The 23,558-nt window shown below is 35.9% G+C and overlaps 2 protein-coding genes and 1 long non-coding RNA gene across 3 annotated transcripts; 2 read left to right on the top strand and 1 right to left on the bottom strand.

Moving 5' to 3' along the window:
- Nucleotides 1-275: 275 nt before the first annotated feature.
- On the bottom strand, nt 276-1,505 carry LOC136846422 (uncharacterized). Its single transcript, XM_067117207.1, has 2 exons — nt 1,358-1,505; nt 276-864 (listed from the first exon to the last, which is right to left on the bottom strand). The coding sequence occupies exons 1-2, from the start codon at nt 1,361-1,363 to the stop codon at nt 466-468; spliced, it is 405 nt and encodes a 134-aa protein (XP_066973308.1). The 5' UTR covers nt 1,364-1,505; the 3' UTR covers nt 276-465.
- Nucleotides 1,506-5,493: 3,988 nt separating this feature from the next.
- LOC136846420 (uncharacterized) lies at nt 5,494-6,848 on the top strand. Its single transcript, XR_010855380.1, has 2 exons — nt 5,494-6,426; nt 6,671-6,848. It is a non-coding gene; the product is annotated as an uncharacterized lncRNA (long non-coding RNA).
- Nucleotides 6,849-10,823: 3,975 nt separating this feature from the next.
- On the top strand, nt 10,824-14,294 carry LOC136846735 (uncharacterized). The gene is made up of 2 exons (XM_067117904.1): nt 10,824-10,963; nt 13,487-14,294. The coding sequence occupies exons 1-2, from the start codon at nt 10,958-10,960 to the stop codon at nt 14,054-14,056; spliced, it is 576 nt and encodes a 191-aa protein (XP_066974005.1). The 5' UTR covers nt 10,824-10,957; the 3' UTR covers nt 14,057-14,294.
- Nucleotides 14,295-23,558: the final 9,264 nt, after the last annotated feature.

Genomic DNA, 23,558 nt, shown 5'->3' with positions numbered 1-23,558 from the left:
TACTGCTAATCAACTATAAGTAATCAGAAATAAATGAGACATGAGGTCACGCCAATTCGCATTTTTAAACAGCTCTATAACCTCATTTCAAGCTTTTAATTAGCCCAGTTTATTATCTTAGCTCACAGGCTACCTATTTATGAAAGTACTGTACAAATGCGGAAAACTCAAAATATATTTCTGAAGAGTCAGTGTCAAAAGTCCATATAAAACATATAGAGGAGATTTCCTCGATGGCGTTGCTTAACATATAAATGGCTATGAAGACAAGCAGACGCACGGGGAACATATCTTTATTTTCTTACAAAAATGTACAAGGTTATAAACACTAGAGGTATTCAGTTTTCTTGGAGCAATCACATGGCACCAGTTTCTATGAACAGACGACGTAGACTAGACGGAATCTGGATTCCTAGGCAGGCACTCCCAGGCAAAACAGCTCTAGGATTCGCTTCAGTGTTATTCCTAAAAGAAATAACTCGGTGGTTTGCAGACGTGTTCTTTCAGACAGACGTCGTAGCAGCATTTGTTAGACCCGAAGCACCTGTAGTCGTTGGAGCAGGGGTTTGGTGGGCTAAAGGTCCTGACTGGAGGGCAGACATTTCGAACTCTGGGACAGTTTCCAGGCTTGATCCCAACAGGTCCCTCGGGTTCTTGGACACCTTCGCAGCAGTAAGCCTGCCCTCTGGGAGCGCGACACCAGTGCTTGCAGGTTGCAGGAGGAGCAACGCCTTGACCTGCACTTCCTGGGACTGGAGCAAGGTCTCCGTGTCCTACGTCAGGGCCATTGAAGAATTTTTGTTCTCCTTCTTCCGGTAGACCTACAACGACGCCGATGATGGCCAAAGAGCAGACAAAGAGTCCCTGAAATTGAGAGAAATAGTTTTGTTAACAATATGGTTATTTTGCTTCTAAGAAGTGAGAGTATTCGAGTACTCTTTAACGTAAGAAATACTAAGCCAAGTGAATTATTATTTCCTGTTATATCTGGTTCACAATAAGATATAAATAAATCTATCTTTTTTGGATTAGCCAATGACTTTTTATTTCGTGTCTGATGTGGAGTTATATCACACAATTCACTGAACGAAACATATAAGAGCTATAGAAATCCCAGATAGGTATCAAAATGCAAATTCCCTACCAAATAAGCCTTAAATGTTCAGTCTGCACAGACAAAAAAGATTAGTAGTATCTGTGAAAACTAATATATACATATATATATATATATATATATATATATAATATATATATATATATATATATATATATATATATATATATATATATATATATATATATATATATATATATATATAACTTCTCAGTGGAGACCAAAACGAAAAGAGTATCTTACCTTCATATTGCCGCCTAGATTATTACCCCGTCAGGAGACCAACAACAAAATGATCCTGAAGGGGCCTTCGACGAATTATATATCCGAGCGGCAGACCAGTCATGCAAGAATTCTTGTTGGGAATCTCAGGAAATTCCCGGACTGTTGGTAATGTTGGAAATTTCGCACGCAGGAGGAAAAAATTAAGATGATAAAAAACTGATGGGCATTTCAGATTCATTTTCTTGTTTCCTTCCTTGTCTCTCTCTCTCTCCCTCTCTCTCTCTGTTCAGATATATTTTCTTGTTTCCTTCCTTCTCTCTCTCTCTCTCTCTCTCTGTTCAGATTAATTTTTTGTTTCCTTCCTTTTTCTCTCTCTCTCTCTCTTTCGCACTACACACTGTTCAGATTCACTTTCTTGTTTCCTGCCTTCTCTCTCTCTCTCTCTCTCTCTTTCTCTCTCTCTCTCACACACACTGTTCAGATTCATTTTCTTGTTTCCTGCCTTTCTCTCTCTCTCTCCCCCCCCCCTTCTCTCTCTCTCTCTTTCTTAATTGTAAAACTCCAGCCCAAGAGAAAGATGCTGGAATGAGAATAGAAATACGTAATATCTTTGAATACTGTTAACGGACAAGGGATTTATGTGGAAATTCCTTGTATTCACTGATAACAGTCCCAGGAAATAAAAGCAATAAAATGTCTTAACTTTACATAGGATCTAAGCAATACACCTTACAACCTAATAATGAATATTTTCCATACTCTCAGAACCGGTACATTTTATGTATATATACATACATACATACATACATACATACACACACACACACACACACACACACATATATATATATATATATATATATATATATATATATATATATATATATAGATATATAAAGACAAAATATATATGGATTTTGTCTTTATTAGAGATTCATTAGAGTTCTATATTTTGTCTTTATTCAGTTATCACGTGTATGTATTTTATGATTCAGTTATATATATATATATATATATATATATATATATATATATATATATATATATATATATATATATATATATGAACTGACAATGTGAAAGATATCAATTTATTAGTGTATGTGTACTTTGATATTTTCCCTCTACATATCTCTTGCATGTCAAAAGATTTCACTTACATTCCGATTGCGAAATATTAAGAGTTCGATTTAGCCATCACAAAACAAACAAACAAACTGCATCTTTTCCTACTATCTAGAGATTTCGCGTCTTTCTCGGAACCCCAATCTCGATTCATTGCCTTTGGAAAAAAAAATTAATCTTTTTAAGCAGAAATAAGATGACGTCACACTTTTTTTCACAAGAGTTGCCAGACAGTACCGGAAACCGCGGCGGGAGGAAAAGACTCGTCTAAGACGATAATAGATCGTGTTTGATACCGCAAACATGCGTCACCGAAGGAGGTACCTCGTTTGTTTTAATGAGTTCGTGTTGCCTGGTGGTCTTCTGAACGGCTATACGCTTGGTTTCGTCAGTTCTTGGATGGGTGACCATTGGGTAATGTCAGATTTTTTGGGAATGGTGTGGAGATGACTTAGGGTAAAAAAAATATATTATGGAAATGTGTAAATTAGCATCTCCTACTGTAGAAGCCCTCCCCCCCTCAAAATGGAATGTTTACATATAAATAAATTTATATATTATATATATATGTGTGTGTGTATAATATAAATGTATGTATGTCTACAACCACACACACATATATACTGTATATATATGTGTGTGTGTGCGCGCGCGCGAGCGCGTGTACGTGTAACTAAACATAAACCCTAGAAAGTTTTATATGGTAGATATCAACAGGGCTTTAATAATTATAGCGTGGAGTACGATGACACGGCTTTTCAAAGCAAGTCCAAAAGAACCCAAGTCACTGAGATGCTGAACTCTAGATTGGTTGGACTACCATCGCAATGTATCGAATCTGTTGCAGGAATTCAACGAACCTAGTGAATTTTTTTTTAAATAATTCCATAAAGAATTGTACTGAGTGGCAAGCTTTATCGTCGTCAGTCTATCTATCAATCTATCTGTCTATCTACCTATCTATCTATCTTTCGTGGATCCATCTAACTATACAAATAGAGCAAAGAGATAGGTAGACAGACAGCACGGCTAATGATCTATTCTAGGCTGATAAGTTCGTGACAGTAAACAGTTATTTCGGGATAACGCTGGGCTATGAACAGGGAAAGTCTCGGCACACCAATGCAGCTTCCACGAGAGAGGAAAGCCTAGGAAGATTTCTTATCATTCCAGATCACGCTGTAAGAGAAAATGTAATTCCAATGCTCCAGCATGTTCCAGTGGCAGCTTATTTTCTTGGACTGTTCTGAAGTAAAAGGATGCGAATTTATGTATCGGTACAAGTAAAATTGCAAAACTTGGAGCATATCATTGTACCTTATGTATATATGTATATGTATATATATACATACATACATATATACTTTATACAGGACTATAATTATGCTGTTATTAACATAATTATTATGCTGTTATTAACAAAAGTTATTGTTCTGTTATCAACATAGTTATATTGGAAACTATTTTTTCCCATAGCTATATTGTAAACAAATTTTTTCCTTAAAGGTAAAACCTTTTACCGTTTTAGCTCGGTGAAAAATCTAACTAGTTCTTTTATCTGCAGAAATTCACACATCGACGACACCACGCGAGAACGTTCGGCCGAAGAAGACAAAGCAAACTTAATCCAGCTTCGCGCTGAGAGGAGCCCCTGACGTCACGGCGTCCCGAACGGGAAAAACATGGGGCAGGGGTCACAAGCACACAGCTAGCCGGGAGAACCGGTCTGGTCGGTTATTATGCGAACATTTACGCTCTTAACGCTTCGATTTTGAGCATTTGCCCTACGAAAGGCACTTCTTCGGTGATACATGAATCATTTCTGCGAAGAACCTTCAGTATTATGGAACTGAATAACTAATTTAGTAGAGCTACCGGTCATTATCTTGTCTCCTTTTAAAAGTTTACGTAGCCTTTTCAGTATACAGACTTCTAGTGTTCAGGAGAGGTATCAAGGGTGCCATGTGATGGGATTTGGCAAATGTATGAAATTCGCTGGAAAATATACGCGTCCTTGGAAATCTTGACTTTTGGTAAGTGATGACTTAAGTTCTATTTCTGAAAATGGAAATGCCGAATTTTATAGCCGAACGAGGCACGTGGAGGCTCGTGGGCATTTCCAGGGACTGCTTCTACCACTACTACTACTGCTAATAATAATAATAATAATAATAATAATAATAATAATAATAATAATAATAATAATAATAATGCATGCAGTCGGAGAGCGCTGGCTACCTTCGTGAAGTCCAACACCATGGCAATTTTCTTTACTCTTTAAAGTGTTACTTTACAGTATTCCATCATCAGCAACTTCATAACTCTTTTCATAGTGTCGAGTCATACCTGGAGGCGAAAATTCTTCCTAAATTTCGCAATAAGAAATTAGAAAGTGAGGTTTATAACATCTGTTGAAAGCACAGCCAAAAAAAAAAAGCCCTGATGATTTACCCCGAAATTTTGTAACAGTAACATTCTTGTCACATTGCATTATAGGTTGAATTTATATTAATATTAATTTCTTGAGATATAATACTTGATAATACATCTTCGTTAATAAATGTATAGGAACAGATCCCATCTTTACTTTGTATTTTGACCTGGATGCTCAGGTATCACTTTGTGCGTTATGTTTAAAGGTACTAATTAAAAAAAAAAAAAGTCCCATTAGGAAGCGTGTTATCTCTCTCTCTCTCTCTCTTATATAAATATATTAAAGGCTCATAAAAATAAAAAAATTAATACATGGCTACATTTCGGCCAATGTGCAAATTTAAAATACATCCGCACACACACACATATATGTAAATATATCCAGCCTACATATGTATATGATATATATATATATATATATATATATATATATATATATATATATATATATATATATATATATATATATATATATATATATATACACATATATATACACAAACGCTTTGCACCTCTTATTTAATTACACCTATTACTCCAAGAATACTTCCGAGAAGACGATATCAGCAAAAGAACGTACAGGCTTAATCCCGAGAACGTTCTACAAATTCGGTTGGCCTTGGTACTCTGTTATAACATCGGCCGAGATCGTAAACCGGCAGGACGACGTTCCCGGAGAAGCCGGTCGAGAAACGAGGAAAAATCTGGATTGAACCGGATTCCTCCTTGTCACTCACCACAACCCCTTGTATTTCCTCCTTCGTTTTTCCCGACAGGAATCGTGCGCTAGGCGCTTTTCATTCTCTGTTTTTACTCCGGTCATCCATGAGAGAAAATAAAAAGAAAATAACAAAATAAAAGCGAAACAAAAATAAAATAAAATGAACAGCTGTTTAACCTTGGAGGAGATGCGAAGCTACATAATTAGCCACTACTGGTGGGCATTTGGAACTATGTAGACGCAAAAACGGGCTTACGCAGGTACAGACGTGCCCATGAGCTAACGCTTGCATGCATGCTGTAGGTTACGTGCATGTGTGTATATATACAGTATTATTATAATAATTCCTCAAGAATCCCAGCCATCAAATGCTTCATTTAAAGCTGAATAATACAACAGTGCATTTTGGGCGCTGCCTTACAAGGAAGGGCGAAAGGAATCTAGGCCTCTCCCTTAATCTTTTAATCGCTTTATATCTCTTTCAACTTTCTCTTCTTGAACATGTGCCTGGCCGGATAAAAATTAAGAGAGAACACCTGGGACTGAGTCATAGATGAAACCAACCCCAATCTACCTGTGGGATAACCTCCTGACCCCTGACCGAAGTCATATAAGGGTCTCATCGAAGGAAAAAGAGAGAGACACACCGCTGGACACGAGTGAAACACGTCTCCCCCTTCCATTTCCTTCAGAGAGCCATGCCCTACCGCGTGGTCCTATCTTGTAGGGACCTTTAGTCTTCTTACCAGTGAAGCCCAGCCCTTCCTCCGACGCCATTTTCCCTTGCTGAAGCCATCTCTTCTACAAGGTAAAATGATCTGTTGCAATGGTTCTTCCATGTCAGTCACACTGACTTCCTATTTTCATTTCTAAGTGCCAGCGTTTCGATATCAACCTTGCCTTGTTAGGTCAGTGTTACGTAAATGCCTGTTTAATCAATTACATAAAATCATGTGTTCAAGGCTTCTTGGCGTCCTCTGTGCTCGCCTTGTCCTATGTATATTTTACTGCGTCCTTACTGCTTTTAATTCGTGAATCTCTCCCCTTTACAGAGGGTTTGTTAGCCGTGGAAATCTCCCTTGACTGTGCCTTGTGTCAGCATCATCACACTGACGGATATCCTTTCAAGTTTTCCCAGTTATAATTAACCTCTCAGGCCTTGCATGCCTGATTAGTCCATCTCATCTTCTGATATTTCATTTTATGTAAATACACGTAATTTTAAACTTACCCTAACGTGTTTACTTACAATACCTTGTGAGTAGAGCCCTCAGCTCAGATAAATTCCCCCTTTTTCCTTGTTTTTACAATTTCCTAAATCAACAGCAGTCAGATTTGATACAAAATAGAGGTAAGTAACGAAATCATTCATTTAGAGTCTATAACCAGCTCATGGTAAGCATTTCCCCAGGAAAAATCGTAAAATAATATATAAAAATATATATATATATATTATATATATGTATAAATATATATATATATTATATGTATAAATATATATATATATATATATATATATATATATATATATATATATATATATATATATATATATATATATATATATATATATATATATATATATATATATATATATATATATATATATATATATAAATATATATATATATATATATATATACAATATAGGCTATATAATATATATATTATACATAAATGTATATATATACATACATATGTATATATACACACGTGTGTACGTCCATATCCCTTAAGTAACGAACAGAGGCTGACAAAGTAATATTTTTCTTTGTTCATTCCCCTTTGCCAAACCCGACCAACTGTCTGCTAGAGAATTCAAGAATAACCCTTCCAAAAGAGGGAAATGTAACCTTACAAAATACTGTGTTACAGAAGGGTATCTTTAAGTGGTTGCTACTTGCAAAATTTTCCCCTGTTGGTCACTGGTATACCCTGTGAACTCTGTGGCCTTGCCCTGCATTTAAAGGGCATGAACAGAGCATCTCAAAGGCTTCACTAGCGTGATGTGATGCAAATATGGAGTCACCGAAATTCCAAAGAGTATGGAGCCTTTGAAATTAAGAAAACTGGGGTCACTGAAATGAAAAAAAATTATGGAACCTTTGAGTTAAGTACATCTTAGTTTAACCAGACCACTGAGCTGATTACCCGCTCTCCTAGGGCTGGCCCGAAGGATTAGATTTAATTTACGTGGCTGAGAACCAACTGGTTACCTAGCAACAGGGCCTGCAGCTTACTGTGGAATCCGAACCACATTATGGCGAGAAATGAATTTCTATCACGTGAAATAAATTCCTCTAATTCTTCATTGGCCGGTCGGAGAGTCGAACGCTGGGCCAACAGCGTGCTAGCCGAGAGCTCTACCCACCCCTCCAATAAAGAACTGGAAAGTCAAGAAAATATGAGTCACTGAAATTCCCCCTTAAAAATATGAAGCCTTTGAAATTCAAGAAAACAGAAGTCAAAGAAATTCCAAAAAAATATGGAGCCCTTGAAATTCCAAAATGGACTAGAGGTCACTGAAATTCCCAAAACTTTGGAGCCTTTGAAATTCCAAAGTGGACCAGAGGTCACTGAAATTCCAAAAACTTTGGAGACCTTGAAATTCAAAATGGACCAGAGGTCATTGAAATTCCAGAAACTTTGGAGCCTTTGAAATTCCAAAGTGGACCAGATGTCACTGAAATTCCAAAAATTTTGGAGCCTTCGAAATTCCAATATGGGCCAGAGGTCATTGAAGTTCCAAAACCTTTGGAACCTTTGAAACTCCAAAGTGGACCAGATGTCATTGAAATTCCAAAACCTTTGGAGCCTCTGAAATTCCAAAATGAACCAGATGTACTGGAATTCCAAAAACTTTGGAGCCCTTGAAATTCCAAAATGAACCAGAGGTCATTGAAATTCCAAAAACTTCGGAGCCCTTGAAATTCCAAAATGAACCTGGGGTCACTTTAGTTCCAAAAACTTCGGAGCCCTTGAAATTCCAAAATGAACCAGAGGTCACTGAAGTTCCAAAAACTTTGAAGCCCTTGAAATTCGAAAATGAACCATAGGTCATTGAAATTCCAAAACTCCGGAGCCCTTGAAATTCCAAAATGAACCAGAGGTCACTGAAGTTCCAAAACCTTTGGAGCCTTTGAAATTCAAGAAAACTGGAACTCAAGAAAACTTGGAGCTACTGAAATTGAACAGAATATGGAGTTTGCGAAACTCAAGAAAATCTGGAGTCACTGAAATACTTTCCTTACGTAGTGGTGAAGGATACGTGTTTAATTTAGGCAAATCATGAGATGGAAAAAACAAGAAGTCTGAAGTTCCTGTAATTAAGGAATGGGAGATTCGCATCAGTACCTCTGCACTGTGCTTCAGGCATTGTTGTCAAGGGGCCGTTCTTCTGAAAAAAATTACGTTCTCGTTCATGTTTTCGTTGGGGCGGGTTAGGGGGTAGGACCAGGGGAGATGTGGGGAAAGGGTTTAAAGATGGGAGAGATGTCTCTTTTTATGAAACTCTGGAGATGGTCATCTCAGTTGCGTGCCTAGAAAGTCAAAACATACTAAGTCACCACAGCAGATATACATTTTTTGAAAATTTTTCCTGGAAGTAAAAAACTTTACCGAGAGAGAGAGAGAGAGAGAGAGAGAGAGAGAGAGAGAGAGAGAGAGAGAGAGAGAGAGAGAGAGAGAGAGTAAGCTTTGTATAGATTACATCTTTTGGCAATAGCTCAGTCATGAAACTTTCCCCTTGCTTGACAGATGGACAACTTATCTGTGCCCTTAGAGGAACTACCGAAATGGAAATTAGTTTGAATATTGCATTTTAAGATGTCTAGACAAGAACTGTTTGCCTTTAGAAGGGAAAGGTCGAATCGACACACATTCTTAAACTTACATTTACCCCTTCCATTCTTCTGTCATTCAGATCCATCTACCTCTCTTCTGTCTCCCACATTCATTCAGTAAATCTTTAGGAAACCAACTGTATCTTACTAGGTCTGAATATACTCATTTTATCACTTGTATCTGATTTTGAGACCCATTTGTTCTTTAACCTTTCTCTCTGCACGTGCTTCTCTTTAGAACAGCTCTTTTCCCTCCCTGCAGTTCTTGCTCAACTTACACCTCTATTTACATTGCTTGCCTACTTATTATCTTCTTGACTATTTTATCTATCCTGCACACATGAACCTCGCTTCTGTCATAATATTTTATCTTTAAAAAAATCTCCTTTTTTCCAACAGTAAATTTTCTATTTCTTCATCCCACCACAAACACTCCCTGGTGGTTATGTTACACAATCCTTAAATTTTTTTTATTCCTCATATAGCCTACTCCTTCTACCCCCGTGTCTTTAACACTAAACCATCTTTTTATATTCTTATTATATGTTCTTCATATTTCCTTTATAAAATACATTTCTCTTAATTACATCTACATCCACGCTCTCCCTCCCTACTCTTCAGCTATCTTAACTTTCAGTTCACCCAAATAATGATCAGATGTACCTCCAGCAACTCATCTTTATACAGCACAGCCACCAACTGGCTTTTCCATTTATCTCGTAATACATAATCTGACAAACTATTTTACTTATTAGTTTCTTTTTCCTAAGTAAGTAAAATTCTCTAAATTCTTATTTGTTCCAGAACTTAGTATGCTTGTCATGTAGCCTATAGACAAAGGGACGGACAACCAAAAACTAAACGAAGCCAATGTCCGGAAGAACTGGTGGGATAACATGAGAAGGAATGGAGTCCCAAAGCTTGGCAATGGAAGGTATTGTTTTTGACAAGGACTGTAGACGTGACCATAGTTTGGCAAAGTGTGACTCGTCTTAAACTCCAGTTAAACAGAACCTATGCATTTCATAACTACTGAGAAACTGCATGAGATGATAATGTATATTTGGTACGCGTGCATATACGTATATAACTAAACATCATAAGAAAGGAGCAGACAGAAGGGCAGAAGTCACTTTGAAACTGATTCCCCGACAAAGGTAGAAGCGACATGAATAATGGCTGCAATCTCTAAAAAAATCACGTCACTCGTAAAAAACAAACAACGTAAACGGAAATATAATTGGTGCTCAGAATTCCCCCAAGGACTTCCCAAGTTCACGGACTGTCGATAATGCAGAAAAAAGGTTTAAACGACACACGGACCGAAGAGGGACTGCTGCGATGGGGCAGGGGTATTAAAAAAAAAAAATCTTTCGCAAAATACAGGTTTGCGGCTTCTTCGGGGCGCGTATATAAAAAGACAGGCAAGGCACGTCGTCTTCCCCACTCTTTCCGGCCCACCAGCTCTGCTAAGGCAGCTTCCCACAACAAGACATCATGAAGGTTGGTTTCTTGATCGGTTTACTCTGCCTTTCGTCGTCGCGACTTTCGGCTTCTGCGGAGAGTGAATGCGATAACGCTCGGATGACAGTTTTACCCCGATGTTCCAGCGGAAATTTGCGTTTCTGGTCTCGGGAGTTCTGTCAATGACGATGCGATCTCGTCGTATTTTCCTGTGGAATTTGCATTTTGGTCTAAGGAGTTCTGTCAATGAAGCTGCGGAACTTGTCATATTTAAAAAAAAAATGATCGTTCAACAACGAATACACCACTTTCTGGAAAGCTGAGGCTACTTCTGGATGGCCTTCTTGCCCTGTCTAGAGCGGTACATCATGAAAAAAAAATCTTAGATTTATACTTATGTGCAATAATTCAAAGACGCCCTTCCCCAGTACGTGCAACAACAACCTTTGCCAAATTTTTCAAGCGCAAATATTATCTCGACTTGCCTTAAATATTCCACTTACCCAGGCAGTTTTCATCTCGTCCTATGCTCTTGTACTCATTACACTCATAAATGTACTTTCGTACACACGTGTATGAATTTTATTCTCGTATGCTTGCCTGGTTGCAATTATACAGTTTTATATAATCATTTCTACGTTTGAAAGTACACTTGAGCATATGTAGAAAAAATCCACATTGTTAATTACATATGCCATGCACGAGTACAAAGTATATTTATACATGCAATAAACTATATATACGGTACATAGCCTATACAGTATAACTGCACACACGACCAAAGTCCCATACATAGATCATATCAGTTCGACGAGTACAAAGTATATTTACACCTGCATCAAATATAGAATTTAATATCGGTTCCAACACATTATTGTAACCTTTGTGTACCTTTGTTAATTCCTTTTTTTTTTTATCCGACTTTACGACAAGCATAAGCATATGAAATCCCGTGGTTAAAGTGCTGGGTTTACAAATACTGAACAAAAATTCTTAGAATAATGAAAGCGAAGAATAAAAATTATTTCCAAGTGGTGCAAGCGATGTTATCATAAATGTTACGGAGAAAATTGAAGACAGGTGGTCAGTCGTCACTGTAACTTATAATCTTGTCGGTCAATCGAGTTCGTTACTTTTTATTATTATTATTATTATTATTATTACAGGATTAGCAATTCGTTATTCAGTATGATGCAAATGAACAGCAAAATATGGGGACAGAACTGAGAGAAAAGACTATATATATATATATATATATATATATATATATATATATATATATATATATATATATATATATATATATATATATGCATTAGCTACAAACGTCCTTTAATATCCAATTCGCTCTACCTCGGAAATAATATATTTTCATATATGTTACCGTAGGTCGAACCAGCGAAGGACAGGAACTCAGGACTACAAGGACGCATTAATATGGCCTAAAGATAAAACTATATATATATATATATATATATATATATATATATATATATATATATATATATATATATATATATATATATTTTTTATATATATATATATATATATTATATATATATATATATCGTCTTTTCTCTCAGTTCAGTCCATATATTTTGTTGTATATTTTGCATCATACTGATCAACGAATTCTTATCCTGTAATAATAATAATAATAATAATAATAATAATAATAATAATAATAATAATAATAATAATAATAATAATAATAATAATAATAATAATAATATATTATTATTATTATATATATATATATATATATAATTTTCCCTGAAAGCTACAAATCATATTTTTCTGTAGTGATAAAAAAGCACCTGCACTAAAATGAAACAGCTGGGCTCTAAAACGGTTACGAATAGCTTAACCACAAAAAAGAAATTAAAAAATCTCACGCTTGTAAAGTAATTTCTCGTGACTTTGCAAGGTGAGAAATCTTTATCAAGTCTACAAATGGAAGTCGACATTGTTATGATATAAAAACATAAGAAAAGCACCTAGCTCAAAGACATATTTTAGTTCTGAGTATAATAACCGATGTTTTTCACAGATTCTACACAGATACTGTATAGTTTTATTTAAATTACAATTGGGAAAGTAATTAGATCTGCAAACGTAAAACTAAGGCGGAACCAAAAAAATTATTGTTCTGCTACCTTTCCTAATTTCGAAAGTGTGGTTATGACAATTGGAAGTAATTTTTTGTTTTCTGGTTCACTGCTTAGCTGATGAAAAATTACTAATTCTGTCTTTTATACCAGTTGTTATATTTTTCATTTATGTTTAGCGTAATCAGGGTCATGCGATGGGGCGCTATTTATGTCTGTGTGGGCATTAACGTTAGAATTTTTTTTTTAAATTTTCTTAACGTAAACTGCACGATGGTTCACTCGTCTTTCAGTCACTTGAAATGAAAAAAAAAAAAAAAAAAAAAAAACAATACGTTCTTAAAATTCTAATATGTTGAAAGCATTATGCTAAATTCCATGACCACTTCTTGTAACCGGTTTATCCTCTTCCCAAGAAACTCCATTCTAAAAATATGTCACGTTTCCGTTTCAGGTCTTCTTGCTCTGCTCACTGGCCATCGCAGCCACAGTCTCTGGCGACCCTACAGACAAAACAAGAGGGTATGCAGGTGCTGGCCTAGGAGGTGGCGGAGGCGGTCTCGTACCTGGAGGTGGCTTAGCTGGAGGGCCTGGTGGTCTTGTGCCTGGAGGAGGCGGTGTGATTGGAGGCCCTGGTGGGATTCTCCCTGGAGGCGGCGTTGGTGGAGGTGGGATTTTCCCTGAAGGCGGTGTTGTTGGAGGTGGTGGTTACTCTGGAGGCGGTATAGGTGGCGGCCCCGGTGGTATTCTCCCTGGAGGCGTCAATCCACCAGCGACCTGCAGGTACTGGTGTCGCACTCCCGAGGGCCAAGCTTACTGCTGCGAGAGCGATCAAGAACTAGAAGGGCCCGTCGGTGTCAAAATTGGAAACTGTCCCAGAGTTCGACCTCAGTGTCCTCCAGTTCGATTTGGTGGCGCACCCACCACCTGTTCCAACGACTTCAAGTGCGCCGGCGCTGACAAGTGCTGTTATGACGTCTGTCTAGAGGAACACGTCTGCAAACCACAGAGCTATTTTGGCTGAGAAAAAAAAAAAAAAATTGTTAAATCCTTATGTACAGCATGTCTGTGATTGTTAAAAATGTTGTGATTCTTTGTTCGTTCCGTTCAAAACACTTTCCCCTGTTATTTATTAGGCTTTCAATGGGAAAATATTTCAACTGTTTTCAAATGTAATATGTGATTTCTGGCACACGGTATTAGCAGGGATCAAACTTTGTTGCCTGGAGGAAAAGAGGGAGAATATATGTTATGAAAATTAAGTTCCTTTCAGTTACCTAACGCTTGCATACTATAGCTCTGCCTGTGTACCAGCATCTGCAGAATCAGAGGAAGAGCATTATAGAGATATCTCAGAGGTTGGTTTATCCTCTCTGGGGCAGGGCTAGATAAAGACAATGGGTTGTCTGGTAAATTGAACTTTCCAATTATTATTGTCACTATGAATATCTGGTCTATATTTCGATAAGTTTGTGAAAGAGCTTGCTGAGAAATAATTAAATCAGAAAACCCACCTTAAAAACGGATATGCAGTCCACTGGCTCAATAACATTTGCGAGATTGCAAGGAAGACTAGAAAAATTATCCGCTACGATCATGCGTTTCAAAAAACTCAACCAAAGAAATAATAGTTTTTTTTTAAATTACGGCCTCCATGTAGAGCATTCTGATTCAAACAAACTAAAGACAACTATGTTCCAGTAATTTTTTGAGAAATATAAACACCCTTGTTTTGGAAAGGTGCTAAGGAATTAAGTCATATTTCTCCTGGCTGAACAAAAGAATGAGTCTTCATCATTTCTAGAGCTGGTGCATGAGAACGGGACACATCATAAAATAATTCATTATAATCTCGGGCAGATAAACAAGTTAAACCCCGTCAGGAGCTAGACTTATGCCGGCCTCAAGCCTGGATATTATATCATAATAATAATAATAATAATAATAATAATAATAATAATAATAATAATAATGATAATCATCATCATTATTATTATTCAGAAGACAAACCCCTCTTTATATGGAACAAGCCTACAAGGGATACCGATTTAAAATTAAAACTTCCAAAGAATATGGATAAACGCGTATAACTGGCTACATACCTAAAAAAGGAAAAAAAAAAAATCTTCGTCACAGAAACACTTTATGTAATATATTTTTGCAATCAGTCAAGCAATTCATCACAGCGACATTGCAATGCAAGTGCAAAAGTCATCAGTCACTTAAACATATACTCATTACTCCTCACGGGTTCTGCAAGGTCGTATATGAAACAGTTCAGACACGCTGGTCTTCTTGTTTTCCGGGATGCACGTGCAGAGATATATATATATATATATATATATATATATATATATATATATATATATATATATATATATATATATATATATATATATATATATATATATATATATATATATATATATATATATATGTATATATTGTACACATATATATGTAAATATATATACATATGTGTGTATATACATAATATATATCATATGCTTATATATATTTTTACATAATATATATGTATATATTCTATATATATATATATATATATATATATATATATATATATATATATATATATATATATATATATATATATATCAATACTGACACGTAAACTCATGAAATTGTGGATTGGTGTTCCTAATGATTATTTGTAACAATCATTCTTAATTATTATTATAATAATCATTCCTAATGATTATTTGTCATAATCATTCTTAATGATTATTTGTGATAATCATTCCTACTGATTATTTGTAATAATCATTCCTACTAATTATTTGTGATAAGCATTCCTAATTATTATTTTTATAATCATTTCTAATGATTATTCTAATAATCATTCTTAATGATTATTTGTAATAATCATTCTTAAAAGATTATTTGTGATAACCATCGCTACTGATTATTTGTAATAATCATTCCTACAAATAATCATTAGGAATGCTTATCAAAAATCATTCAGATTAGCGAAGCACCAATAGCAGACTTGATTCGGACAATAATAATAATAATAATAATAATAATAATAATAATAATAATAATAATAATAATAATAATAATAATAACCAAGCCGGTGCTGGTAACTCAAATGATTATTACAAATAATCATTAAGAATGATTATTAGGAATGATTATGAAAATAATCATTAGGAATGCTTATCACAAATAATTAGTAGGAATGATTATTACAATTGATTAGGAATGATTACTACAAATAATCGATAGAAATTATTATAAATAATTATTAGGAATGATTATTACATGTAATCATTAGGAATAATTATTACAAATTAATAGAAATGACTGTTACAAATATTCATTTGGAATGATTATTGCAAACAATCATTAGGAATGATTATTGCAAACAATCATTAGGAATGATTATACTACAAATAATCATTAGGAATTATTATTACAAGTAATCATTAGGAATGCTTATCACAAATAATTAGTAGGAAAGATTATTACAAACAATCATTAAGAATGATTATAATCAATCATTAAAATTATTTGTTATAATCATTCTTAATGATTGTTTGTAATAATCTTTCCTACTAATTATTTGTGATAAGCATTCCTAATGATTACTTGTAATAATAATTCCTAATGATTATTTGTAGTATAATCATTCTAATGATTGTTTGCAATAATCATTCTAATGATTGTTTGCAATAATCATTCCAAATGAATATTTGTAACAGTCATTTCTATTAATTTGTAATAATTATTCTAATGATTACATGTAATAATCATTCTAATAATTATTTATAATAATTTCTATCGATTATTTGTAGTAATCATTCCTAATCAATTGTAATAATCATTCCTACTAATTATTTGTGATAAGCATTCCTAATGATTATTTTCATGATCATTCCTAATAATCGTTCTTAATGATTATTTGTAATAATCATTTGAGTTACCAGCACCGGCTTAGTTATTATTATTATTATTATTATTATTATTTGGTTATTATTATTATTATTATTATTATTATTATTATTATTATTATTGTTGTTGTTGTTATTGTCCAAATCAAGTCTGCTATTGGTGCTTCCTAATCTGAATTTCGGAGTTATCCTATAATAAAATGCAAAGTTATCTGAGAAATATTCATACCATGCCGATTTAACATAGACAAAAGCATTACCTCGAACACAAGGCCACGCACTAAAAAACTGAGATCGCTTTGATTACCCAAATACAAAAAACTGTACACAGCCTTTTAAGAAACGTCATGTCAGTAAAGAAGTCGTTTTCCTTTACAAACATACGTGACGTATTCATCTGAAGGTTTCCTTGTGAACAATGAACATTCGAGACATGTTCTTGGAAGAGGCGTTATTTTAAATCAATTTTTGAGCCTATACGTCATACCGGAAAACCTAACTGAGGTGATAACGATGACAAAAGCATTCTAGCTAGAGCGTCGAACTGAGTAATAAAGGAAACGTTAGAATTCTTGAAATTAAAGTAAACAAGACATAAGATATGATAGAATAATAAAATAAAACAGAACTCCTTCAGTCTCACGATAACGGTGGGGCATAAGGAGTGTTTGTTTTCATTTTGTTATTGTCCTTCAAATTTGTTTACCGAAGGAACGGATTAGCAGAAACTTCTTCGTTGTTCTTTTGCTCTGCCGGCTATATAAAGTGATCATCCCTCCCTAGACGTTACATTCTTCTTCGGCATTCCACGGCATCAACAGGACAATGAAGGTTTGTATGGCTTGGTCTAGTTCTTCCTAAGCATTCGAGTTCTGACGAACTCTGTACTGCACGTTTCGTTTTAACAATTAAGTGTTATGAAGAGAAGATTGCTCGAATTTCTCAATTATAATAACAAATCTATTAGATTATCAGCGTCATAAGTTGTACGTTTTGTTGTTTATCGACTTGAAGGCGCTTACAAAGTACAGTAAGAATTAGTATCCTCTAAAGAACAATAATAATTTAGACGATTCTCGAGTTCTGAATTTTAGCGAATGATTTCACGTAACTCTATGTGAATACCTATGTAAAATCAGGCTACTGACTTCGTGATCAGACCCTCGGGGGAAAGAAGTTCTATAAACTGAGAAATGAGATGTGCAAAACCAGAATATCTCTCCCTTTAGGCATAATCTTGTATGTACAGTACAGCGCTGATCACAATCTTGGTAAGCTTCTGCAGCATATGTTTAGCAAATGAAAGCTTGTTCTAGTCTGAGATTTCTGAGGCCTTAAGCCAGTACAATTTAAGTTATAAAGGGTTCTTTGAACTTTGCTATTTGGGGCTTATTACCGAGATAATTTATGAAAACCAAGGCTTGGCGTTACTCGTAAAAAACAATGTCCAGATACGAAGGCCTTTAGATTTAGGAAGTTCTATGGTGTTTTGTTAAATTTCTATATTTCATAGGTTACCAATACTTCGTTTTCAACACTGCTACAGTTCCTGTCACCTAAATGACTCGTTATTATAGGTGACTGATTTTTATTGAAGAAATTACGTATCATTCTTCATTGTGGAAATTATACTTTTCAGAGGAATGGTGAAAAAAGATGAATTTCAGGCCAATGCCAACATACACGTGTGCAATTTTATGATTTAGGACTATAAATGTAATCAAAACGGAAAACAGAAACTACAGCAGACGCATTTAAAAGGAAAATGCAAATATGGAAACTGAGATGACAGTTTTTCTCCTATAGGTGCTCGTAGCAATCGTGGTCGGCAGCCTAGCACTGGCCAGCGTAGTTTCATCACGTTCACAAAACGACTTTGGCTTCGGATTCAGACCGCCCTCACACGAATCCTGCAGGTACTGGTGCCGAACTCCCGAGGGGCAGTTCTATTGCTGCGAGGACGACGAAAAACCCCCGGGGCCCATTGGCGTCAAACCAGGAAACTGCCCGCCAGTTCGACGTGTGTGCCCGCCAGCGAGAGCTTTCGGTCCTCCTGAAACTTGCTCTAACGACTACAGCTGCCCAGGAAGTGAAAAGTGTTGCTTCGACAGGTGTCTGGAGGAGCATGTCTGTAAGCCTCCTGTCGGCGGTATTGGTTCTGTGTTGGATTCTGTGTTGGATTAAGCCTGCCAGCCCTGTTGCTGAGATATCTAGACTAAAGTTTAATGCTGTCAGTTACTGAGAGACATCAAACTAAAGCCTAATGCTGTCAGTTGCTGAGAGACATCTAGACTAAAGTCTAATGCTGTCAGTTGCTGAGAGATCTACGCTAAAGTCTAACGGTTTGGCTTCTTCTAATGTGCATAGTGTTAAGGGACAGAATTTGGGCAAAAAGGCTTGATTTTTGTCTTGTAGGGGATAGCCATTTAGTTATAGCTTAAAATGTCCCAGTCTAAGGTCGTCACCCTCATTCTTTTTAAGGTTCGAACCACCTTTAGGTGACTATTTTCTTTGATAGTCTATTAAACTTACTGTTATGACTTTTAGATTTTGTTTCCCTGACTGTTACCTGGCAAATAAAGTATTTTGAAAACATGGAACATTTTATAAAGCAATTTACAATGGAAACAATTATTTTCTGCATGAAATAAAAACTGATTAGGGTTTTTGTTTGTTTTTTCTGTGATCCCAAAAAATCATAACCATGAACAAATCTTTCTTTATGATTGGAAATCTAATTCGTTTATATATAAGATTCTTTCCGGTTCTTCTCTCGGCCTACTTAGAAACCTCACGTGGCTGATGCTTTACCTCCAAAACATTTGTTTTGCTCAAATTTAGATGAATTAAGCTTAGACACTGGATTCAAAGGCACGGAGGATGCTGAGCTGTTTATTATATTTTATACCTGCAAATTTTAACACTGAATTAAACTTGTCATACCCACAGGGCGAGGGGTCCTAAGTTAGGTTAGGTTAAATTAAGTCTGGTTAGGTCTTATTCCCTCCAAAATGCCTAATAGGCCTTACAGTAACCCTGGCCCCTGGCCAGATCAAGGCACGGCGTCCAAGGTTAAGTTAGGTTAAGGTAAGTCTGGTTAGATCGTGTTTCCCCTTAAATACTTTCTACATAAATGCCTACAGTAGCCCTGACCCTTTACTCTGTATTCGCTCCAACACAAATTTGAAAAAAAAAAAAATGTACTAGTACTAAAAATGTGAAATTGTTATGGAACACTCACCTATTGATGCATTAATACTTGATATGTCCTCCGTGACTCTTCTTACGCAATTTGATACGCTTTTGGGAACGATTTTGTAATTCATTAGTGAAAAACACTTTTCCACTCAATTAAACCATATTCTTTGTGAACATTAACATAAATGAGCATTTCCTTTGTCTTTTCAGTTAAACCCACTTTTTTCGCAGACACTTTCTTAAATACTATTTGAATGGTACGAACTGAGAGCCTAGTTTAGGTGTCTATAGTGTAATGGTGGGATTCGCTCCGACCTCTCTCCTCACGAGGTCAAAGGTCCTAGGGGTTACAAGGACTTGCCTCCCCCCACCGCATAAGTGCAAAGGTACGTCTCTTTCTCCTCCCTCATGGGTACTTCTTGAGATTGATTGATGGTGACTACAACTGGCGTCGCGATATCTGGGTTGTTGACGCCGCTAGAAGTGTTCTGTACTGCCCGAGGCTTTCACGCCAGTCTCTAGGCTAATTTCACCTGTCGTTGAACCTAATTTGTAGCACTTAATAACGCACATTATGTCATCATTTGATTCACTGATATGTTGGAAATATTTCCAACCGACTCTCGGATTCAAGCAAGCAAATTTCAAGGGTAAAGTTCACTCACGAACTCTCCTTGGACACTGATAATTTTCCCGCCTTGATCTCCCGCCCCCTCCCCTTTGTCCCTACATTTCCCCTACATCATGGGAGGATATAGCTTAGTTGTCAGTTAATCAGTCTATTCCCTGTCGGTTTTTATTTTTTCTATGGGGTTTCGAAGCATTCCGGTACATGAATATAGACGTAGGGTAAAACAGGGAAACTTATAAACAATTTTTTCCTACCTTGAATTCCCTGCCTTCCCCCCCCAAAACCCTTTGTCCCTGCATTTCCCCTATTGCGTTGGAGGTCTGTTATTTGTTCAATTTACTCCAAGTCAGTTTTTTTTTACATGGATTTCTAAAGCATTTCGATGCATGAACATAAATTATATAATGTATGATAGCATCGATTCCTGGCTCTGCCGAAAATTTATAGAATCTGTGTTAGTGAATTAATAGGTGTTTCCATGTGCTCTGATTTCTTTTTCATAGATATCTACCCTTTTTACAGAGTTGGTTTTCATTATTTCTTAAAGAATTTGGGGTTGTTACTCCTCTGTTTGAGACAGTTTAACATATATCTGGCCATACCTAAACATCACATACGGTAGTGCTAAGTTGGTGCATACACATGCGCATGCTCTATAGCACATGGAGTTTACGATGCTTACATCGTTTATAAACAATAATATTGACATTTTAAAGAGCAACTGAAATGTTGGTTCCTTCAAATGCATTTTCAAAGTTATTTTTATTTTCGTCAGGAAAATAAATTATGCTTACTACAAGACAATGAATTATTGTTCACTTCTGGATTAAACCATCTAATATATTCCGTTTATTTTGTTGTAAAAGGTGATCAAAAGCAGTAGTACGAATAGATTAATTTATTCACACATTAATTCATGACCCTTAATGCATTTTAATTTTTAATTTAGTAAATATTTTAATATCAGTTAATTAAACACACACTGAATAGTTCACTAAGCGTAGTGATCAGAGGGAGGCTTGCAAACATGTTCCTCCAGACACCTGTCGTAGCAGCACTTGTCAACGCCACCGCACCTGTAGTCGTTAGAGCAGGTTTGGGGAGGACCGAATAACCTGACCGGGGGGCATTCAGGTCTTACAGGAGGGCAGATGCCAGGTTTGACGCCCACGGGTCCAGAAGGCCCCAGGTTACTCTCGCAGCAGTAGACTTGGTCTTCGGGCGTTCGACACCAGTACCTGCAGGTGGCTGGCTGTTGGGGGGAGGGGCCGCGGCCGAATTCGAAAGTACTGCGCGAACCACCGTAGACGACGGTGACCGCTGCCATTGAGCAGATCAAGAAGGCACTGGTAGTCTGTAATAATAATAATAACAATAATAGTATGTCTTGATAAATAGTAATGCTGTGTCATGCGAGTTAATTTTATTTTGATTCTGATCAGTTTAACTAATAACTGAGAAGACTCAACATAATGTTTAATGCAGCCGTCTCTTTTAACAGGACATGTTTAAGAGACGGTCTACTTCCTTCTAATAATAATAATAATAATAATAATAATAATAATAATAATAATAATAATAATAATAATAATAATGAAAGCGTGATCAGTAAAAGATTTACAGAGAGCTTTCGAGGGCCTGTCTATCTTTCTTGTCAATCTGAACAATTTTAAAAACATTTTTGCTAAAAAAAATTTTTATATATTCAGTTTCCAAACTAAATTGGAAAATATGCTTTTTCAAAATAGGTAATTTCCAGAATGAAGGTTTATTAGACTCTCGAAGGGACTATGCTAACACTGATTTTGCTAAAAGCAGCAATGAATCAGCTTTGACTAACTGACAGAATCCCACTGGAATGCTTTGTCAATGGATGTGTCTGAGTGTCTCAGACGAGGAGAGAATTTCCATTTCAACTTTTCCCTTGCATAGCATTTTCGAGAATACTGAACGGACGATGAAGTGGTACAAAAAATAAATAAGCAGATAAAAAAATTCAGACGTTACACCGATATCTCATAGACTCATTTTTTGGAACGAGTTTCGGCGTGAACCGTACAAAGCATAGTTGAACATAATCGAGTTGTCATTTACAGTTCCACATCTTCATTTAGAATATAACGTATATATTCAGCATAACTAATGTATAATTTTACAGTTAAACGAATTATTTCTATTGAACTTAAACCTACTCCCATAAAATCTATAAAAACAAGAACAAACAAACCTTCATAATGCTTTCGATGTGGAGGCTGAGATGTTCTACTCTGAAGTCACACGTCGGTCAGGATGACATTCCTTTATATAGGGGGAGACCGAGTCTATGGCCGAGTGGACGACGGAGAAAACGGGAAGTTGGACCTCCTAGGACTTAATTGGGACTTAATTAACGATCGGGAAATCAAGGAATGTTTTCTCTGGTTATTCCTACTATTTCTCGGAGGCGTCCATTGTCTTCCTTTACTTTTCTTTAGCAGTGATTGGTAAGAGAGCCAAGAAATTTATAAAATCGAACAATTTATCTCAAATTAAATATGTAGAATTTGTAGACATTATCGGTGGCTTACCTAGGCCTAGGCCTTGTAAGTTTAGAGCTCTTCGCTTATTTTATTTTTCTTTCTATTCAACGATGAGAATACTTTTTTTTTCAACAGTCTGCACGTTCGTTGTGCTGTCACTTCAGCGTGTGAAATGTAGATTTATACCAGTATGTATCAGTCTTGTAGAGGATGTCTCAGAGAGTAAAAGGCAAAACCTGTCACGATTTGTATCTAGTGCTAAGGTTT

This window comes from Macrobrachium rosenbergii, chromosome 15 (assembly GCF_040412425.1).
Source record: "Macrobrachium rosenbergii isolate ZJJX-2024 chromosome 15, ASM4041242v1, whole genome shotgun sequence".
NCBI classification, from domain to species: domain Eukaryota; kingdom Metazoa; phylum Arthropoda; class Malacostraca; order Decapoda; family Palaemonidae; genus Macrobrachium; species Macrobrachium rosenbergii.
Note: the sequence above shows the minus strand (reverse complement) of the source record. Positions and strands in the feature narration are given on the sequence as shown.